General features: G+C 41.2%; 2 protein-coding genes across 2 annotated transcripts; both read left to right on the top strand.

The window, feature by feature from the left end:
- Positions 1–7,520: 7,520 nt before the first annotated feature.
- Positions 7,521–11,382, top strand: LOC306757762 (MKRN2 opposite strand protein-like; the record flags this gene model as incomplete). The annotated part of the gene is made up of 4 exons (XM_079242891.1): positions 7,521–7,723; positions 10,705–10,754; positions 10,914–11,082; positions 11,160–11,382. 4 exons carry the CDS (start codon positions 7,521–7,523, stop codon positions 11,380–11,382), a joined length of 645 nt encoding a protein of 214 aa, XP_079099017.1.
- Positions 11,383–13,142: 1,760 nt separating this feature from the next.
- Positions 13,143–21,352, top strand: tsen2 (TSEN2 tRNA splicing endonuclease subunit; the record flags this gene model as incomplete). The annotated part of the gene is made up of 12 exons (XM_079241460.1): positions 13,143–13,313; positions 14,090–14,156; positions 14,247–14,286; positions 15,645–15,899; positions 17,335–17,506; positions 17,585–17,659; positions 18,411–18,461; positions 18,551–18,695; positions 19,049–19,085; positions 19,173–19,284; positions 19,362–19,451; positions 20,511–21,352. The coding sequence occupies 12 exons, from the start codon at positions 13,143–13,145 to the stop codon at positions 20,568–20,570; spliced, it is 1,275 nt and encodes a 424-aa protein (XP_079097586.1). The 3' UTR covers positions 20,571–21,352.
- Positions 21,353–22,058: the final 706 nt, after the last annotated feature.

The raw sequence follows: 22,058 nt of genomic DNA, 5'->3' as shown, positions 1-22,058 counted from the left end.
ATTTTTTTTTTATCTGGAGAGTTTGTCAATGTTTTGTATTAACTGTTTGTTTTTGTTTGTTTGTTTATTTTGTTCATTTCTAGATTAAACGAATCTTAAACTTGTGAACGTTTTAAAGACTCACTCATCTAAAACAAATAATCTGTCCTAATGTTGTTCCTTTTTCCTTAAAGTTGTCCTGACTTGATCGCTCCTTCATATCCTAAATCCACCGTCCGTTTCTTATTAGCTAAAACCATATTAGAACTCCTGATCTAGACTCCTGATGCAGAGTTCTGATCCAAAGTCCTGAACCAGTCCTCATGTTTTCATCACAGACATTTTTGTAATTTTATATTGTGTTGTTGATTAATAGTTGTCAAGTTTTCTGAAACTTTCACTGTGTTTCTTTGGACATTTTCTACTTTTCCTCACATCTTCAGTCCAGTTCTTGTACCAAAGCATTTCCAGAGAAATGTGTTGAAAATCTATTTAATTCTGATCCGCAGAAATACTTAAAACTTCATGGCCCAATCTGAAAATCAGTGACTTCAGGTCTGATGAAGGGATGAATCCTTCCACGAGCCCAGACCTTAACATTGTTGAAGCAGTGTGTCATCATGGATAGAGAATGGAACAGAAGGCAGAAACCTCTAAAGAAGAATTTGGAAAGTCTTCAAAGAAGCCTGGAGAAGTATTTCTAAAAAATATGTTCAGGATTGGCCCTGCAATGGACGGCCGACCTGTCCAGGGAGTACCAGCTTCCCCGCGAACCTTAATCAGACTAAGTGATACGGATAATGATTGGATGAATGAATGTTTAGGATTGGTGAGAACTACTTTACACATTAACAATGAATCATGTGTTCAAGGACAATTATTGACATAAAAATAATTTATGAAACATATTGTAATGGGGCACCATCAGAGGAAAATGATGACTAAGGACTAACCACTGGTATAAGTCATAATGGTCTGTTTGTTTGTACGTGTCACTTTGAGACTTTCCAGAGTTAAACCTTGGAATGTCCTTCAAGAAGCCTGGAGAACTATTTCTGAAGGCTACATAAAGAAATGATAGAAATCTCGTCTAAGCGAATTTTTATTGATGAATAAAACTGCTCAAATCAAACATTTACTTTCAAGCTCCTTAGAACTGGTTCTGACTCAAACGCTGCATGTATATGTATATTTATATACATGTTTACATACGATACAACTACTATCTTTGCAAATTAAAAGATCTGAGTGTTGTTCCACCACAAACTAAATACATCCCAGACTATTTGCTTGACACCTGACTGACTGACAGAGGTCACGTGTGTGTTCTTGTTGTTGTACATTGTTGACAAATGTTCCATTGTTTACCTGCCTCCGATAACATGATTTAGTGGCATGACTCCAGGTAAGAGTGGTTGTTAACCCACAAGAAAAGGTTGCAGAGTTCGCCAGGTGAAACCTGAGACACCTTCTGTCTTTTCCAGGTTAATGCAGACAATCTGACCTGTGAAGTGTCCCTGCCCATCCTGTCCTGATCAACATGTTTGGTTAATCCTGTTCTGAGGTCTGCAGACTGCTGGACAGGAATTCAGAGACTTTAGACAGTGATGTCTTCACAGCCCTTCCCTGCAGGTAGCAAAAAGTGTCACTGCACACCTCATGGTATCAGGGAATCAGAACATCACATATAAAAAATAGCAGCAAGACCTCCGGCTGAAAGTAAACGCTGAGACTTGTCACGTTTGTTCTCAAGTGAGTATCTGTGTCAAACACACCTGAGCTGACTGATCACATCTCAGCCTGTCAGATGAGATGGAAAAAGTTCTGTCAGTTTCCACAGTTTGACTCCATGTGTGTTTATGGTCACGGGTTTGGTTGTTTGTTCCACACTCTCTTCTGAATAGTGTTTAATTTTTAATGTGATATTTCATTTTAATATTCTAATTGAAATTTAAACATTATTTTCTGTTATTCTGTTCTGTGTTCTCAAATACAATGTTTTATAGAGTTCCTGTCTTAATGCTAGAACTGTTTCCTGTCTGAATGCTAAAACTGGTTCCTATATGAATGCTAGAAGTGGTCATGTCTGAATGCTAAAACTGGTTCCTGTCTGAATGCTAGAAGTGGTCATGTCTGAATGCTAAAACTGGTTCCTGTCTGAATGCTAGAACTGGTTCCTATCTGAATGCTAGAAGTTGTCATGTCTGAATGCTAAAACTGGTTCCTGTCTGAATGCTAGAACTGGTTCCTATCTGAATGCTAGAAGTTGTCCTGTCTGAATGCAGACCTGGTTCCTGTCCGAAAGCAGAACTGGTTCCAGACAAGTGCAGAACTGGTTCCTGTTCGAATGCAAAACCGGTGCCTATCTGAATGCTAGAACTGGTCCTGTCTGAATGCAGACCTGGTTCCTGTCTGAATGCAGACCTGGTTCCTGTATGAATGTGTAACCGGCACATAGAAGTCTAATGTCCCTTCAGAGCTGCCGTAGTTAAAGAGCCATGCATTCCTGGTTTGTCAAATTACACACACCTGTGTAATTTGGGAGCATAAAAGCCAGAAAATCCAGGCTTTAGGCGTGCATGGTGGCTGGTTGCACGGTTTGCTGCAGAGAGGAGGGCCACCCCAAGCCGCACAGTTGTCATTTTAAAGGACGTTTTTAAAGGATATTTTAGGGACATTTTAGAGGACTGGGGTTTTATTATTTTAATTTCTTAACCTTTTTATTATTTTATCTTGTTTTTTTTTAAATTGGTTTTTATTGAGATTTTAGTGTGGTTGACTCTGCTCCCCCTGATTTTTAAAAGAACCGAGGTGGCCGGGAGGACCCTTCTTTTTTACCTGTTTTTATTTTCTTTATTTATTTTTTTTAACACGTCCCGGCCACCCCTGTGTTACAAATGCTTTCTGAATGCTAGAAGTGGTTCCTATCTGAATGCTAGAAGTGGTTCTTGTCTGAATGCTAGAAGTGGTTCCTATCTGAATGCTAGAAGTGGTTCTTGTCTGAATGCTAGAAGTGGTTCCTGTCTGAATGCTATAAGTGGTTCCTGTCTGAATGCTAAAACTGGTTCCTGTCTGAATGCTAAAACTGGTTCCTGTCTGAATGCTAAAACTGGTTCCATTCTGAATGCTAGAAGTGGTTCCTATCTGAATGCTAGAAGTGGTTCCTGTCTGAATGCTAGAAGTGGTTCCTGTCTGAATGCTAGAAGTGGTTCCTGTCTGAATGATAAAACTGGTTCCTGTCTGAATGATAAAACTGGTTCCATTCTGAATGCTAAAACTGGTTCCATTCTGAATGCTAGAAGTGGTTCCTATCTGAATGCTAGAAGTGGTTCCTGTCTGAATGCTAGAAGTGGTTCCTGTCTGAATGATAAAACTGGTTCCTGTCTGAATGATAAAACTGGTTCCTGTCTGAATGATATAACTGGTTCCTATCTGAATGATAAAACTGGTTCCTATCTGAATGCCAGAACTGGTTTCTGTATGAATGCTAGAAGTGGTTCCTGTCTGAATGCTGGAAGTGGTTCCTGTCTGAATGATAAAACTGGTTCCTGTCTGAATGATAAAACTGGTTCCTATCTGAATGCCAGAACTGGTTTCTGTATGAATGCTAGAAGTGGTTCCTGTCTGAATGCTATAAGTGGTTCCATTCTGAATGCTAAAACTGGTTCCTGTCTGAATGCTAAAACTGGTTCCTGTCTGAATGCTAGAAGTGGTTTCTATCTGAATGCTAGAAGTGGTTCCTGTCTGAATGCTGGAAGTGGTTCCTGTCTGAATGCTGGAAGTGGTTCCTGTCTGAATGATAAAACTGGTTCCTATCTGAATGCCAGAACTGGTTTCTGTATGAATGCTAGAAGTGGTTCCTGTCTGAATGCTATAAGTGGTTCCATTCTGAATGCTAAAACTGGTTCCTGTCTGAATGCTAAAACTGGTTCCATTCTGAATGCTAGAAGTTGTCCTGTCTGAATGCAGACCTGGTTCCTGTCCGAAAGCAGAACTGGTTCCAGACAAGTGCAGAACTGGTTCCTGTTCGAATGCAAAACCGGTGCCTATCTGAATGCTAGAACTGGTCCTGTCTGAATGCAGACCTGGTTCCTGTCTGAATGCAGACCTGGTTCCTGTATGAATGTGTAACCGGCACATAGAAGTCTAATGTCCCTTCAGAGCTGCCGTAGTTAAAGAGCCATGCATTCCTGGTTTGTCAAATTACACACACCTGTGTAATTTGGGAGCATAAAAGCCAGAAAATCCAGGCTTTAGGCGTGCATGGTGGCTGGTTGCACGGTTTGCTGCAGAGAGGAGGGCCACCCCAAGCCGCACAGTTGTCATTTTAAAGGACGTTTTTAAAGGATATTTTAGGGACATTTTAGAGGACTGGGGTTTTATTATTTTAATTTCTTAACCTTTTTATTATTTTATCTTGTTTTTTTTTAAATTGGTTTTTATTGAGATTTTAGTGTGGTTGACTCTGCTCCCCCTGATTTTTAAAAGAACCGAGGTGGCCGGGAGGACCCTTCTTTTTTACCTGTTTTTATTTTCTTTATTTATTTTTTTTAACACGTCCCGGCCACCCCTGTGTTACAAATGCTTTCTGAATGCTAGAAGTGGTTCCTATCTGAATGCTAGAAGTGGTTCTTGTCTGAATGCTAGAAGTGGTTCCTATCTGAATGCTAGAAGTGGTTCTTGTCTGAATGCTAGAAGTGGTTCCTGTCTGAATGCTATAAGTGGTTCCTGTCTGAATGCTATAAGTGGTTCCATTCTGAATGCTAAAACTGGTTCCTGTCTGAATGCTAGAACTGGTTCCATTCTGAATGCTAGAAGTGGTTCCTATCTGAATGCTAGAAGTGGTTCCTGTCTGAATGCTAGAAGTGGTTCCTGTCTGAATGCTAGAAGTGGTTCCTGTCTGAATGATAAAACTGGTTCCATTCTGAATGCTAGAAGTGGTTCCATTCTGAATGCTAGAAGTGGTTCCTGTCTGAATGCTAGAAGTGGTTCCTGTCTGAATGCTAGAAGTGGTTCCTGTCTGAATGATAAAACTGGTTCCTGTCTGAATGATATAACTGGTTCCTATCTGAATGATAAAACTGGTTCCTATCTGAATGCCAGAACTGGTTTCTGTATGAATGCTAGAAGTGGTTCCTGTCTGAATGCTGGAAGTGGTTCCTGTCTGAATGATAAAACTGGTTCCTGTCTGAATGATAAAACTGGTTCCTATCTGAATGCCAGAACTGGTTTCTGTATGAATGCTAGAAGTGGTTCCTGTCTGAATGCTATAAGTGGTTCCATTCTGAATGCTAAAACTGGTTCCTGTCTGAATGCTAAAACTGGTTCCTGTCTGAATGCTAGAAGTGGTTCCTATCTGAATGCTAGAAGTGGTTCCTGTCTGAATGCTGGAAGTGGTTCCTGTCTGAATGCTGGAAGTGGTTCCTGTCTGAATGATAAAACTGGTTCCTGTCTGAATGCTGGAAGTGGTTCCTGTCTGAATGATAAAACTGGTTCCTATCTGAATGCCAGAACTGGTTTCTGTATGAATGCTAGAAGTGGTTCCTGTCTGAATGCTATAAGTGGTTCCATTCTGAATGCTAAAACTGGTTCCTGTCTGAATGCTAAAACTGGTTCCATTCTGAATGCTAGAAGTGGTTCCATTTTGAATGCTAGAAGTGGTTCCTATCTGAATGCTAGAAGTGGTTCCTGTCTGAATGCTAGAAGTGGTTCCTGTCTGAATGATAAAACTGGTTCCTGTCTGAATGATAAAACTGGTTCCTGTCTGAATGCTAAAACTGGTTCCATTCTGAATGCTAGAAGTGGTTCCATTCTGAATGCTAGAAGTGGTTCCTGTCTGAATGATAAAACTGGTTCCTGTCTGAATGATAAAACTGGTTCCTATCTGAATGCCAGAACTGGTTTCTGTATGAATGCTAGAAGTGGTTCCTGTCTGAATGCTATAAGTGGTTCCATTCTGAATGCTAAAACTGGTTCCGGTCTGAATGATAAAACTGGTTCCTGTCTGAATGCCAGAACTGGTTTCTGTATGAATGCTAGAAGTGGTTCCTGTCTGAATGCTATAAGTGGTTCCATTCTGAATGCTAAAACTGGTTCCGGTCTGAATGCTAAAACTGGTTCCTGTCTGAATGCTAGAAGTGGTTCCATTTTGAATGCTAGAAGTGGTTCCTATCTGAATGCTAGAAGTGGTTCCTGTCTGAATGCTAGAAGTGGTTCCTGTCTGAATGATAAAACTGGTTCCTGTCTGAATGATAAAACTGGTTCCTGTCTGAATGATAAAACTGGTTCCTGTCTGAATGCTAAAACTGGTTCCATTCTGAATGCCAGAACTGGTTCCTGTCTGAATGCAGAACTGATTCCTGTCTGAATGCTAAAACTGGTCCTGTCTGAATGCAGAACTGGTTCCTGTCTTAATGCTAGAAATGGTTCCAGACAAATGCAGTAGGGGTTCCTGTCTGAATGCTAGAACTGGTTCCTGTTTGCATGCAGACCTGGTTCCTTTCCAAATGCAGAACTGGTTCCGACAAATGCAGTAGGGGTTCCTGTTCGAATGCAGAACTGGTTCCTGTCTGAATGCTAAAACTGGTTCCTGTCTGAATGCAGACCTGGTTCCTGTCTAAATGCCAGAACTGGTTCCTGTCTGAATGCTAGAACTGGTCCTGTCTGAATGCAGACCTGGTTCCTGTCTGAATGCTAGAACTGGTTTCTGTCTGAATGCTAGAACTGGTCCTGTCTAAATGCCAGAACTGGTTCCTGTATGAATGCTAGAAGTGGTTCCTGTCTGAATGCCAGAACTGGTTCCAGACAAATGTAGTAGTGGTTCCTGTTCGAATACAGACCTGGTTCCTGTCTAAATGCCAGGTTTGGTTCCTGTCTGAATGCCAGAATTGTTTTCAGTCTAAATTCTGTAACTGCTGCATGATTTTGACCTGATTCATCTGTAACTTCATCTTTACACCATTCATAAGATTTTTGGAGTTTACTAAATGATTTTTTTGTTTCTTTTAGGTTAAAACTAGACTTTTCAGTTATTACAGAACGCAGATGTGAGGCTTTCTTAATTAAATAATTTTTTGAAGTATCTTTCTAAGTTGGCCCTCCCGGTGACAGCAGAGGTTGTACTCTGTGTGTTTGATCTCTTTTCCCAGATTCTGGCAGGTAAATTTTTTATTAAACATTTTATATCGGCCTGTTGCTGTAAAGACAACAGCTTGTCTCTCTGTCTGTCAGTGGTCTATTTAGCTCTGCAAGTCAAAGCTGGTTCCCATGGCGATGTTGCCAATACAGTCCAAAGGTCACCTGTTCAGACTGAAGCACCCACAGGTGAATCGTGTCACATGACCATCTGTCTGACTGTGCGACACTTGATAGGTCGAAGTCAGGTACGGTGATGTCATCTGATAGGCTGCAACTGGGCAAAGAGGAGGAACAAATGTATGTGAAAGGAGAAGAAATGAGAAGGAGAAAGAGGAGAGATAAGAGACAGACAGGAGAGGAAGAAGAGAGGAATTCAGTTTGAGTAGGAGGAGGAAGAGGAGGCGATGGAGCAGAGTTTGATTCGTTTTAGTCACTGTGAGAAGGAGATATTCTGCTTCTCTGTTCCTGAGGAGTGTCCAAGCTGCGGCGAGGAGCTGAGGGGAAGCAGACTGCAAGAGGCACCGGTCAGCCTGCCCTCCCCCCTCACCAATGGACACAAGACCTCCTGCTGTCTGCTGGTCACACCTGCAAATGACAACCTTAACAGGTAACCACACAGGCATCTTCACACATCCAACATCTGCCCAACAACAACCTGATCTCCGTCAGAGCCCTGTTCTCCATCAGAACCTTGCTGTCACCATCAAATCTGTTTATAGAGTTCAGGTGGAAATGGTCCAAAAGACCAGAGTTAGTGTGATTTCAGTGTGTTGAGGTGTTAAAAGAGGCGAGTCTGGGCTGAGATACCGTTAGAATAAATATCAATCCATCATCCCACATGTGACAAAGGTGTTCGACAGGCTGGTCCTGGTCCACTTGAGGCCTCAGGTGAGACCTGCATTTGACCTGTACAGCTTACAAATTTCCTGATTGGCATTACACTTTAAAATGTAACATTGTGTCTAATAAAACATATTTAGCGGTTGTAAGATTAATTTAATCCAGTTGTTATTAATATTAATCTTAAGTCATGTGTAACATGGAGTGAAAAATATTGAATAAATTAATTAATCTTAAGACAAAATAATGTAAATAAGTTCAAAACAAGACATGAAAAATTATTATTGTGCTGTTGACTTTTATTGATAAAATACTAAAGGTCAGTCATTGTCTGCATTTTTGTCCTTTTTACTCTTCTCTTGGGATATTTAGTAGTAGTAGTAGTAGTAGTAGTAGTAGTAGTAGTAGTAGTAGTAGTAGTAGTAGAAGTACTTCTTACATTTTATTTATTTTGTTGATCAGTAACTGAAATGACACAAAAAGGTTTGCAATTATTTTACTTAGGGGCAACAAATTAGAAAGAAATTAAACTGTCAAGTTTCAAATCAAAAAGTCAATTGTCATAAAAATATTATATCATATAGCAATGATCTCTACCTTTAAAGCTCCCTGTGTGTGGAAACGTTTGAGTTTTCAACAAAACACAGGAATTTTTTTTCAACTTTTATTTAACCAGGAAAATCCCAGTCAGGTAAATTACTTGTTTTCAAGGTAGCCCCAGCCATGATATGTAGCAGCAAATATAACAATTGCAAATGTACTCACTTAAAACACAAATAAGAGACAATAAAAATAAAATTATATTTTCAAGCAGACTTTTAAAAACATGCATTCAATAGTTTTGACTGCAATAATTCTCAGATTGAATTAAAAAGCAGCTGTCAATTTCCATTTTTTCTAAATAACAAATTTCTGGTGAAACACCTTGGTTTCCATACATGTATCAGCAATAATCCACTTTACACCACAGTTTTAGTTTATAGACATAAAAATACAGTTTTAGAATAATGACTGAAGATGAATAAAAAGGATTTATAATTAATGTTGGTAGAGTCATGTGACTGCTCTCCAGTTACTCCTGATCGCTGTGTTTAAAACCAATTATCAGGCAGCTGCTGCAGCGTAACAGAGAGGTCTGTAGTCTGTAGATTATTTTACCTAAAGGTGAGGTGCACTACAAATTACTATGCAAGTTGAAAATAAAAACAAGATTTTGGGAAGTTTTTCTTCTGATTTTATTTCCCCTGTCATGAGCTGGTGATCTGTCCAGATTCACCTGACCTCTCACCTAGCTGCTGGAATAGACTCCATCCTGCATCCGAGGATGGATGGATGGAACGATGGATGGATGGATAACTTGTCTAAAAAAACTAATTTTTTAACTTAAGTGACATAACTGATTTTTTTAAAAAACTTTTATGAAATTGATGAATCTGAGTTTGCTGTAAGTATATGAGGCTGTAGGAGAAACGTGATGTGATTAATTCCATCCATCCCATCCATCTATCTATCCATTCATCCATCCATCCATCCATTTTCTGCCACGTACCTTGGATTGAGTCATGGGGGCAGCAGCCTAAGCAGGGAAGCCCAGACTTCCCTGTCCCCAGCCACATTTGCCAGCTCATCAGGAGGGATCCCAAGGCGTTCCCAGGCCACCTGAGTTTTATGACCCCTCCAACGTGTCCTGGGTCTTCCTTAAGGTTTCCCCCCACAGGGATGTGCCCGAAACACCCCTCTAAGGAGGCTTCCAGGAGGCATCCTGACCAGATGCCCGAGCCACCTCAACTGACTCCTCTATGCAGCGGAGCAGCGGCTCTACTCTGATCCCCTCCCAGGTGACCAAGCTTCTCACCCTATCCCCAAGGGAGAGCCCAGCCACCCTATAGAGGAAACTCATTTTAGTCGCCTGTATTTGTGATCTCATTCTTTTGGTCACTACCCACATCTTGTGACCAGAAGAGAGGGTCGGAACATAGATTGGTAAATTGAGAGCTTTGACATTGGGCTTAGCTTCTTCGTCACCACAACAGACTGGTACATCTGCATTACTGCAGATACTGCATCGATCCACCTGACAATTTCACTCTCCACAGACACCAAGTTACCTTTTTTTCTTTTCATTTACTAAAGCCAACATGTTATCTTTTAAAGAGTACAGTTTGCCTCATGTGGGACTGTATAATGCTGTCATCTATCTACTGCAACAGGCTCATTCATACCTGGACGGTGTGGGCAGCACTCTGAGGATTATGTGTCTAGATTTGATTTTCAGTGTATTTAACATCGTCCAGCCTCTGTGTCTGCATGACCAGCTGCGGGGATGGGTGTCAGCTTGTCCACCATCACCTGAGTCACTGACTATCTGACTCTTAGAACACAGTTTGTCCACATGAGCACATGACACTTGCACATGAGTTTTCATTAGCAGAGTGGTGAGTGACGTAAGAGCATCCATTTTCTTAACCGTTTAGTATAATTAAGGGTCACGGGTGAGCTGGAGCCTATCCCAGCAATCATACGGCGAGAGGCAGGTACACCGTGGACAGGTCGCCAGTCCAACGCAGGACCAACACAGAGAGACAAACAACTATTTACTCACTCCTAGGGACAATTTAGAGTAACCAATTAACCTAACCTTCAATATAACATTGTTAATCTGTAAATACTTTAAATATTACAATATAATTCAGTCTGTCCCAACATAATTCAGTCTATTACAGTTTCCAACTGTTATTTGTTCCACAGAGACTTTGATGGGACGTCAGAACTGCACACAGGCATCTCCAACACCAAAGGTATGTCTCATCTGCTGAGTGGGTGATTTTCTCCTAATGCCCCTTCCCATCCCCTGCCCTCGCTGTCCGGACTCCTCACACCTGTGTGTGTGTGTGTGTGTGTGTGTGTGTGTGTGTGTGTGTGTGTGTGTGTGTGTGTGTGTGTGTGTGTTTGCACAGGTGTGGTTTTTAACTACACTGAGGACGGAGTACGCAGAGATCAGAGTGGGTGGGAGCGCTGTGTGAGCGTCCCTCTGGTGAGACCAGACATGTTCCATTTGCTGGCTCAGTGGGACCAGTACCTGGAGCGCTTCTGCAATGGACCCATGTGGGACCCGGCCTGGCAAAGGTAAGACCTGACCCACCTGTCTAATCTGACACCTGAAATCCTGTCCACCCATCTGTCCAACTGTCTACCGGTCTCAGGTTCCATGAGGAGAAGCACAACTGCTTCAGCTTCTGTCTGCACTTTGTGAACAGCGTCCTGGAGGTGGAGGGTCGCAGCCCTCTGAGCAGAGACGACTTCACCCGCAGCTTCATCCTGCCAAAGATGAGGAGGGTGTCCAAGTACACCACGCTGCTCAAGCACATCCAGAAACACCAATACTATATGGTGGACAGACAGCAGGACACAGCATCCACCAGTTAAACCAGATGGTCTGTTACCATGGAAAAAGCTCCATCAGACTCAGTTTCATCCATGTAAAGACTGTAAAGAACAAAGCTGATGTTTCCATGGGAATGGCGAGCCTGTCGGAACAGCTTCCTTGGTAACAGACCGCCTGGTCTTGCCTACAGAGGAAACAGAACTTGTGTCCCAGCCTGTTGATGAGAACAGACGGAAGCACTTTCAGCTCTTCATCATCATCAAAGTGATGAAGACTCAGCTGGTCTTTGATCTGAAAGCCTAGCAGCTCCAGATGTGTGTGTGTTTCTACACGTGTGACCACATGTTGCAGAGACTGTCAGCTCCAGAAACAGGGACGACATGAAATACCCGATAAATAACAGTGATGTGCAAAATAATCTTATATGGCTTTTTTTCATTCATCTGAAGAAAATAAAAAACATAAAAATAAAATTGTAAATGTGTTTATTTTGAGACTGATGATCATACTTTATGTGACGTTTAAACACAGAAAACCAGAACTAACAGAGAACATGAGATGAAACTGTGGAACGTGTTCTATGAAACCGATATGAAGTGAAGACTGAAAATTTTAAAGGATAAAATCATTAATTTTTTTTTTTTAGATTTTTCTGACTCACAACAACATAATTAAATACATAAGTTATTAAACATTTTTACAAAACATGTCAAATTATGGTTTTACATATTATAATTATTTGTCTGTTTGTTTGCTTCCAATAAAAGCAACATAAAGAAGAAATAGTAATAACAAAGTTTGCTATTCCATTAAAACTGCTCCCCAGACAATTGCTCACAACACCAAAAGAGAAACAGACTATGGCTCATGTTATGGATTTGAAACTAGAACACAATTACAGAAATATGTTCACATACAGTTGTGCTCATATGTATTCATACCCTTTCATTAAAGAAAAGGCTGAATTTACAACAGTCACTCAAATAAATGACTTAAAAAAGGAACAATAAATAAAAATTTGCAAAAATATACAGTTTAGTAATATAAGACACTGTTTTTTTCATTTAATTGAGTTGAAGAAAAAAAAACCAAATTGGTCCTGGACAAATTAGAGCACTTTTCTGTTGAACAGTGGGACAAAATACCTGTCAACAGGTGCAGAAGTCTGACTGAGAGGAACAGAAAACACCTGACTGGAGCGGAAACATTAAAGGATTGTTCAACTAAATATTAGTTTATGAGTGATGTAATATGTAATCAATTATCTTATTTGTTTTCTTTAAAAAAAAAATCCATTGAACCAGAATTAGAAAATAATGTAATGATATTTAGCTTATTTTACAGACAGCTGTTTTTCTCCTTCTTTAATTAAAGCGTATGAATAAATATGAGCACAACTGTATATAAATATTATGCTCAATAGTTATGAAAATATGTACAAATACTTTCAAAACCTAATGCACAAGAAAAATATTTTTGCAAAATTACCTTGACTAGACTGATAATCTGAAGTCTTTTTTTTAAGCGACTCTTTCTATGAATGTTGTGAGCAGTTTTCTGCTGCGCATCGAGCAGGCTGATGTTTCAGTCGGACACATATTGGGTGACACCGCGGCTTTGGCAGACAGTCACATGTTTACATCTTTTATGCAAAGCTATCAGTCTAACACAGGGCTGTAATGAGCTAAATAGCTGACATTATTCACGCAGAGCGGTGATCACTGATAACTTAGTAAATAGTTAGTTTTGGTCAGGTAAAAGCATCCCGGCACGTGACCCGGAGCTTGTCGGTCCCTGCAGCATGCAGGCGGACTTCCGCGCTCCCCGGCGGCGGACCCGGGTTCAAGAGGAGCTGGAGGCGCCGCTGCCAGTGAGCAGGATCCCGGAGGAAAGGACACATTACCGGGCGGAGCTCATCAACCAGCACGTGCTGGTCTGTCATCCGGACCACATCCAGAAGATCCACAACCAGGTCTGGTGCAAATCCTGCAGAAATAAGTTTAGAATTCAAGCTTGACCTGCAGGATAAGAGTCAATCTGCAGTATCGGTAATGACATCAGAGACAGACTGACTATAAACTGACAGATCTGATAAACAGTATCGACACATCTGTGATAAATACGTTATTAGAGGTAAGATTATTAATGTGACAAAAGGGATGAATATAATTTGCAGTTTAGACCAGATCCACATAATGAAGAACCAGAAGTCTACAGGTCCTCTGGTTCGTCCAGGTTTTTCATTTTCACTTATTTATAATTATTATTTTTACCATTTGGTTGGTTCATTTCTAACTGCGCTGAGTTGCCATGGTAACATATCCTGGAACATGTGAGGTTTACTGTCAGGTGACATCAGCTGATGGATCGATTATTTATTTAGACTGTCAAAGAAGAGCAATTGCAGCTTGTGAATGATGTCAACAATCAGGTCAATAAAACACACGATGTCTGTGAAGAATCAGTGCCAGAACTTTCTGCAGGAAACAAAGTTGTCTGCTTTAGGCTCCATCGGGATTCCCAGCTTTGGTTTTCCACTTCCAGCTTCTGTTGTGTGGGTGATACACCTGTATAAGAAGTAAGCTTCTGACTCGCTTGTCGGGGGTTCAGGTTTGAGTTGCACCTGTAGACATCTTTCCATCTCCAAGCTGAACTCACCTGAAGCTCAGCTCCTTATTGGCTGTTACCTGTGGTCTCTATTTGGTCTGGTGGTTTAACTCACAGCCTGGACCGGTTTTGTTGTTTCAGGGCTATTTTGGTAAAGGTGTTCTGTCCAGAGCCAGACCTGAGCACAGCATCTCCGACCAATGGGAGCGTGAGTTTACATCTGCACAGTGACATCATCATTAATTTGGTCCAATCAGTGCTGCTCTCTGCAGTCAGCTAATCTGTATTTCTGTTACAGAGCACCAAGGTTTGTTACTACCTGTCATCTCTCAGTCCAGGTCAGTGACTACATATCATGTTTGTTTACATGATGACATCATGTCATGTTTGTTTACATAAAATGGGCCTGTTGTAGAAAGAAGGTTTAAAAAAAAACCACAAGAAACTCATTGCTAACTTACTCTGAGCATTGCAACCCAGAGTTGCCTTCATCAAGGGAGACCAGATACTTGGATTCACCATGGCAACCACCAATAGAAAGCTAGTGATTTTAACACAATTTGAGCAAGAGGTTCTTATTGAAGCATAGTGGCAATATGAAGAGGTATTTTGTAAAGAAGAGAGCAGTTCTGTTGCTGCTGAGGAGATTCATGGCAGAAAACTGTTGCCTGATGCAGTGTGGAGTTGAAATTCACTGGTCCACTGACTGAATATTTAACTTCAGTGAAACTGCAGCAGGTGGGTTAAAATATTGGTTGTGTAATACTCCTCTGGTTGAAATATATGGAAACAAGTTATTCTTTGTTTACTGGAACTTAGGGTGCATTCACATCAGGATAGCCCGCTAGCCCCTGTCGGATTGGGGACTCGGCTTAGTTGTAGGGAGGTGTATCCATGCGGACCGAGATTGCATTCATGCTGAACTTTGGTCAAACAAGCCAAACCTTTAATATATCCCTATTCCCACCAAAGGTGGCGCTGCCCTGGTATTCAGCAAAAGAGAGAACAAGACCGGCGTGAAGAAGAAAACTTGTTACGAATTAAACATGGAGCACGAAACTATCGCTGTTTTGGTTTTTTATTTTGTCTTATGCAAGTATACTGCAGAAATACGCCGCAACAATGGATGCAGTATGAACAACAGACGAGGCCAAGGACTCTTAACGACATCGCTATGTATTTACCCACAATAAAATGCTACGTCAAATGCAGGAAGTGACTTTTTTTTGTAGTCCGCTTTCTGTATTCAGTCCACTTGAAATGAGCTGAAACCTACGTTTGTAGACTGACAGAGTCCAATTCTTTGGTCTGAATAAGACTTTGTTTGGCTCATTCACATTTCCCCAAATCAAGCGGACTTTACGAGCAAACAAACTCTGATTCAGGTCAAAAAGGCTGATGCAAATGTGACCTTATTTGCACACGGTGATGTTAATCATGCCATGAAAAATGTATAAAAGACACTAATTATTCATCCCTGTGGGGGACAAATAAGGATTATCTTATCTTCACAGAGTCAGTTACCATGGTAACAGACTCTGGGCAAGACTTGCTTCTCTGTCTGGTATGAAAAACACAGTTTCACTAAACTCAGGTTAACATGCTCAGATTTTCAACATAATCTGCTTTCTGGAACAGGCCTGATGATGGAACATCCTGTTTTTGTATACTATGGGATTACGTCTCTTTTTCACAGATACAAGGAGTTGCTCAAGTGGGCGGAGTCAGCTCTCTCTGCTCAAGGATTGGATGAAGAGGTTGTCAACCAAACAATTGTCCGACTGATGGATTCTGTGGAGATGGAAGATGTGAGGAGGGAGGTGGAAGGAGGAGAGGAGGAAGACCAGAAGAAATATGTGGAGGCGGTGGGAGCAGAGGGAGGACCTTGTAACGACACTAACAGGCTGGAGGCTGAGTCAGAGGTGGAGCCAGAGGCAAAGAAAAGCTGCAGGTGGAGTGGACATACGCTACAGGATCACAATTAGGGGGGAAAAGTAAATATATGTATTCAAAAACATAAACTTAAATCTAAAACATTTTTTTATTTATGTATTTGTTTACTTGTTTTTAAAATTATTTCTTTCTACATTGATTTTTTCTTCATGCAACATCCTGTCTTGATGATGACATCATGTCCTGTCTGCTCATATGATGACCTCACATCTTACTCCTACCTGTAGCTTTGTTTGTGACCAGGTTCTGAAGCAGGACTACTCACCTGCCAGGATCTAGTTCAGGTTTTCAAACCAGATTAAGGGAACATCTCACTTACTTGCTTATTCCAGTAAGTCCGGATGATAAAATTAAGAATTCTGCTCCATTAATGTGAGCAAATTTAGTCTCAGCTGAGTTACCATGGTAACTGATGCTAGTGAACAAGTCTGCTATAGATCAGGTTAACTGTCAAACTTATTCTTATAAAATCCTTCATTTTGCTAAACTTAAACATTTGCAACTCGTTATTACAAGATACGATTATTAATGTGAACATTAAATGTATCATTTCAAGAACTTTTAAATCTAAAGATCAAAGCACACAGAAGAATGACACTCATCTTTCTCAGTTGAGATTACTGATTGGAAAGCAGGCTTGAACCTCAGTCTGCCATTTCTAAAGCCACATCTGCAACCTCTGTGCTACAACTGGCCTGCATCGTCACATAGTGGGAAAGAAAAGGGCACAACTAAAGCGTTCGGTCTGTCGGCAGTTTTCTGCCAGGCCACTTCTCTGGTTCTGGAAATATCTGCAGTTTTGCCTGATTTTGGTGAAAATATGTTTTCCTCCTTCTGTGTTTAATTTACTTAAGATAAGAATGGCGCTCTGATTTTGGCTTCAGTCTCACACCTTTAATCCACTTTTCGTTTATCCATTTAATTAACTCTTTGTAAGACATTCCTGATGCTCTACCAGGTCAGACTACAGACGTCTGTCTTATTTATCTGGAGTAAATAAGGCTGAGCTGCATTTGCTGAGGCTTAATGTGGAGATGGAGCTAATTTTAAGTCAGACTTTTCCAAGCGAGTATCTCTTTGTTGAATGACTTTCATGGAATTCTCCACGGCTAGTTTACAGTCACATCTCCTTGTAAATCTGTTGTTTGTTTACCGACCAAAACGGCGAAACCACTGAGCATCTCTGACAGGTGGATCTGTTCATCACGAAAGAAGAATTAGTTTCAGTTTTTGGTCCATGCCTGAAACCTTTCTGAAACTGGGTTCCGTGATTTAGGCTTAAATGGCCGGTCCAGTCTGTTGGTTTTGACTCATCTCACTGGTTCTGATATTAGAACTGGTTTTGAATGTGAAGAAGTACCAGACTGGTGGTCCAGAAGATCGGCTGCGACTTATCCAGTCCAGCTTTCACAGGTCTTCCTGTCAACTTCCAGGTCAGACCCATTGGACCTGAATCATCACCACGACCCTGATCCCAGCTTAGACCGGGTGTCTGACTCCAGCCCAGATCCTGGTTCTGCTTCTGATTCTGACTCTGACTCTGAACCTGGTCCTGGTTTATCCATTCCAGGTCCTGGCTTTGTCCTGGTGGTCTCTGAAAGTGAGGTGGGTCTGAGGCAGCTGTTTCATTGTTGTTGTTGTTGTTGTTTTTGTTGTGTCAAGTTTATTGTTGTGTATCTGCAGACTGGAGACGAGGTCAGAGAGGTGAGGCGGAGTCCACTGTACCTGTCAGAATACCTGCAGCTCAGCTTGGAGGAGGTAACGCACCTAGACATGGTTATGTTAACCTAAATTAAACTAATCTGGGTAAATTAATATGGAAACAGATGCTGTGAACGTAGCCTGGCAGGCAGTAAGTTTTGTTCAGGCTACTTTCAACTTATCTTCATCATAACAATCTGTCACAACGAGCATCATCAAATCTGTCTGAACTCCTTTAAAGATTTTTTATTGTCTGGCAGCTTCTCCATTGCATTCTTCATTGCCTAAAAACAGAAACAGTTACGTAACGTCATCTTTCACAGACAGGCTGTGCAGTTTGGCCCATTTCTCAGGGGATTTCTGACCTCCATTTCCATCTTTATAGAGATCCTTTGCAGTAAATTGATGAAAAGACACAGCCAGTACATGTTCACCAGTGTTAGAAACATTTAATTTGCAAAAGGAGGGTGCAGCCTGCTCTGATAATGTACCCCCTCCATCATCAGGAGGTCCTAGTTGATGCTCTCTCTTCCACAGGGTCACCTCGAACCTATCCCTTCACTGTCTTCTGCTTTTGTGGAGAGACAACGGCAAAATATATTAAATTACAGGTTACCGGAGGAATTTTGTTCAAGGTGCAGATGAGAAATTCTCAGCAGTCATATTATATATGTTATATTAACTCACAGAGTTTACCTATCTACCTGCCCGTTTACGTGTTTACTAGCATGTTAACAAGTCTATCTGCCTGTTTACCTTTTTGTCTAAATGTTTGTTTACCAGTTTACCTGTATCTCTGCACCTACAGGCATTCTTCCTGGTCTACAGTCTGGGCTGCATGTCCGTCTACCTGCACCAGGTAACTGTTAACCCATCTTCAGCCTGTTGAAACACGTGTAAAATCTGTGTTAAGGAAGTGACCTATCCCCCTGTTCTGTGATTGGTCAGGAGCCCCTGTCAATCATGCAGTTATGGAGGAAGTTCCGGTCACTGCATTCTGACTTCATCAGCTCTTACGCAGCCTATCATCACTTTCGAAGCAAAGGGTGGGTTCCAAAAGGAGGGGGCGCAGCCAAGTATGGTGTTGATCTCAGTAAGTCGAACACACAGCACCATGGCAACTGATGTTGATGCTTTGATCAGGACAGGATGTGACTTCACATTACATGTTTGCTCTAATTGTTTTAACATTAACTGGATTATTCCTGCTTTGATCAATCTAATCAAACTCCAAATCTGGTTGTCAGATGTCAGATGCTTATCTGAGTTGTTCCCAGAAACACCTGAACCCTCTCATGAATTAAATAAGCTGCATCTATGATGTCAGGAACAGAGATGCAGGTGCAGGGGAGGGTCCAGTAAGATGCGTTGAGGGCTCAGTGGGCGGGGTTTGCAGTGGTAGGAGTTGTGATCAGACAAACACTCACTGATTGTGTCTGTTTTCAGTGCTGTACCGGAAAGGACCACCTTTCTACCACGCCAGGTAACACACACACACACACTGATGGACCTTTTGTTTCTGAACTAAAGTCCTGGTTCTGACCGATGTGTCCACGTTATCTTCCTGTAGTTACTCTGTAGTGGTCGAACGGGCTGATGAGGAATTCAGGGGCTCCACTTTGCGTTCGTTTTCATGGCGTTCGCTGGCAGCTCTGAGCAGGATCACGGCTAACGTTGCCAAGGTAACTGTGTGTGAGATGTTTCTTGTCAGATGTTGCTGCTTGTGTTGCTCTCTGATGCTGAGTTGTATGATTGACAGGAGCTGATGTTGTGTTACATCATCCATCCAGCTGACCTATCAGAGGCAGAGCTGGACTCACCTGTGTGTCTGAGCAGACTGAAGGTTCAGGTAACAAACCCAGCTCATTTCCTTTTAGTCTTAAACAAAGAATTGTAAACATGCGACTGTGTTGAGTCAGAAATTTAATGATGTCTTTTAAATAAAATTTAAAAAAAACATCAGGTAGGTACCCATGAAATCCGGTTCAGTTTTCCTGAATTCTTAGACCCACGTTTCTGTCCAGCATCTGTGGCATAGAGCCACAGGAGGTTAGCCTCCAGCAAAGGGCTGCAACCTCTGCCAGTTGCATATACTAGTTGTTGGGCACAGTCACATCAGCCTTTTCTATTTTACCATCACCAGAAGGTCTGCAGGCCTTTAAATACATTGAAGCCTGTTCTTTTGGTTCCTTTCACTGGTCATGCATGAGCTGTACTGTTCAACACCACCCCTGCTAACGCAAGAGCCCAGAAAACAGACAAAATCCCACATATAAATGATACTAGGCTCTGTATCCATCTTAGCTTAGAGCCTAGATGAACATTAAAGACAGATTATGTAACATTGCAAAATGAAAAGGCTGCATTCTGGATTCCTTTGACGATACAGTGACATCTGTAATGCTCATTGAGGGAGCTGTCGCTGCCCAGCGACGCATGGCAGCTGAGAAACTGCGTTATCCTATTTTTTCATTCAGGACGGCACGTAACATTGCAGGCGAGTTTTACTTCACACCCGAGTAAACAAATATAAACACATCAGCTGTTTAGAACGTGCACTGTGACTGACTCAGCAAGAAGACATTATCTGAGGAAGAAACGGGAAAAAAGAAAAGGACAGAACAGCAGTAAAGATAAGACTGGCTTTTGCTGTCTGGAGAGAGCTCACAGTACAGGTAGGATGCGAGATGGACGCCGACTCGGCCAACGGCGCATCGTTGGGAAAATTCACAACTTAAATATTACATCTTTAACACACACACTGATACCCTGATGGACAGATTGTAGTTTGAAAAAATTACATCATGAACAAATAAAAGTTCTGGCTTGTTATTTTAGGAGCTGCTGATACACCCATATTGATTAACTGAGTGATTATCTGTTGATGAAGTTTTTTTTGTCCTTACAGGAAGTGATTGTCAGCCGATGGGTTTCCTCCAGAGAGCGATCAGAGCAGGAAGACATATGACTGGCTAAAAGGAATAACAGTGATGTTACAGATTGGGAACCAATCAGAAAGAATATGGACATGGAAAATGTCGCTGGTTGGTTCCACTGAGTTCTCGGGTTCCAGATAAGGTTCAGTCACTGAGGATTGAAGAAGAATTCTTCAGCGATGAAGATGATGGACAGCCGACTCTGTGTGTGGAGTAGATTTGTTCTGGTCCTGAAGTCCAGAATACAGCAGTAAGGCAGCGGTTCCAAGGTTTGTGTGAATGGCTCCACTCCTCTTAACGGATCGGAAACCAGAAACGTCCACCGACAACCTCCAAAATCCAAAAAATCAGGAAGTAGCAGCAGAACTACTTCATGAGACAAAATAAGGTGAATTACAACAGTTTCAGATCTTCAGTTAATAGAATATCCTCTTATTTCTCAGTTTGATCACACTCGGAGGTGGTGAAGTGGTTTTAGTGTGTCCTTATTTACACTGGTTCCACACTGGGTCCTAAGCGGAGCATGGTTTGGCCTGATGCATATGATATAAAAGGACGCTATGCTCACTGGATCTCATTGATATGAGACAAAATGATCTATATAATCTCAGTTTTCCCTGTTAATTGAGAAAATGTCTAATTACCAGAAGAATAAAAGTCAAATGGACAGACTTCATCTTTTTTTTTTTTTTTTACAGAAGACGATCATCATCTGTTATAAAGAAATGTGTTTGAACAAATGTGTTGAGAAAAAAGTCGTGCAGGGTTTTATTATTTAACAGTCTCCCTGAGCACACCATGTCTCAAATTAAACTGAATACCATGTGGTTCGTGCTGTTAAGCCTTAGTAACATATGACAAGATTACAGTCATAATGAAAGGTTCAATATATTTGATATGCAATAAACCATCTGCCAAACTACACCAACAAAGTCATTTGAATCATGTTTTACTTCGTGTTTGTGAATGCACACATAGTGTGTCTTCTAACATGCAGGCTAGACACCTTTGACAACTTTAGTTCCGTGAATTAACTAAAAATAAAGAATGAAGTAGCATTTTTGAGACAAACTTTTTTTTCATAATCAAGCAGTTTTTATTAAGTTGTTAAATCTGACGCAAACGCACAGCTCATGACCATAGGTGAGAGTAGGAACGTAGATTGGTAAATTGAGAGCTTCGCCTTCTGGCTCGGCTCCTTCTTTATTTCATTCATTTCCAACCATATTGTAATTTTTACCCTGTTCTAGTCCTACATTTATTTTATATCGATACACTATTCCTGATTTAATGATAATGGATCCAGTGTCTTGGCTATATTGGAGTGTTTGCTGGCTTTTGTTTTCTTGTAGTGATGAAAATTTAAAAGATTCACTATTTTTCTTGTTCTGGATTCGTGTCCAAAATTTTGTTCGGATCCAGATCTAACTTTGATTTCTTGTAAGACCTGTTGGAAACCTCTCATGTATCTTTTGGTAAAGCACCCTGACCATTTATTGTGGAGTTTTACATGCATAATT

The sequence above is a fragment of the Telmatherina bonti genome (assembly GCF_933228915.1).
Source record: "Telmatherina bonti genome assembly, chromosome: 6".
In the NCBI taxonomy this organism is placed as follows: domain Eukaryota; kingdom Metazoa; phylum Chordata; class Actinopteri; order Atheriniformes; family Telmatherinidae; genus Telmatherina; species Telmatherina bonti.
Note: the sequence above shows the minus strand (reverse complement) of the source record. Positions and strands in the feature narration are given on the sequence as shown.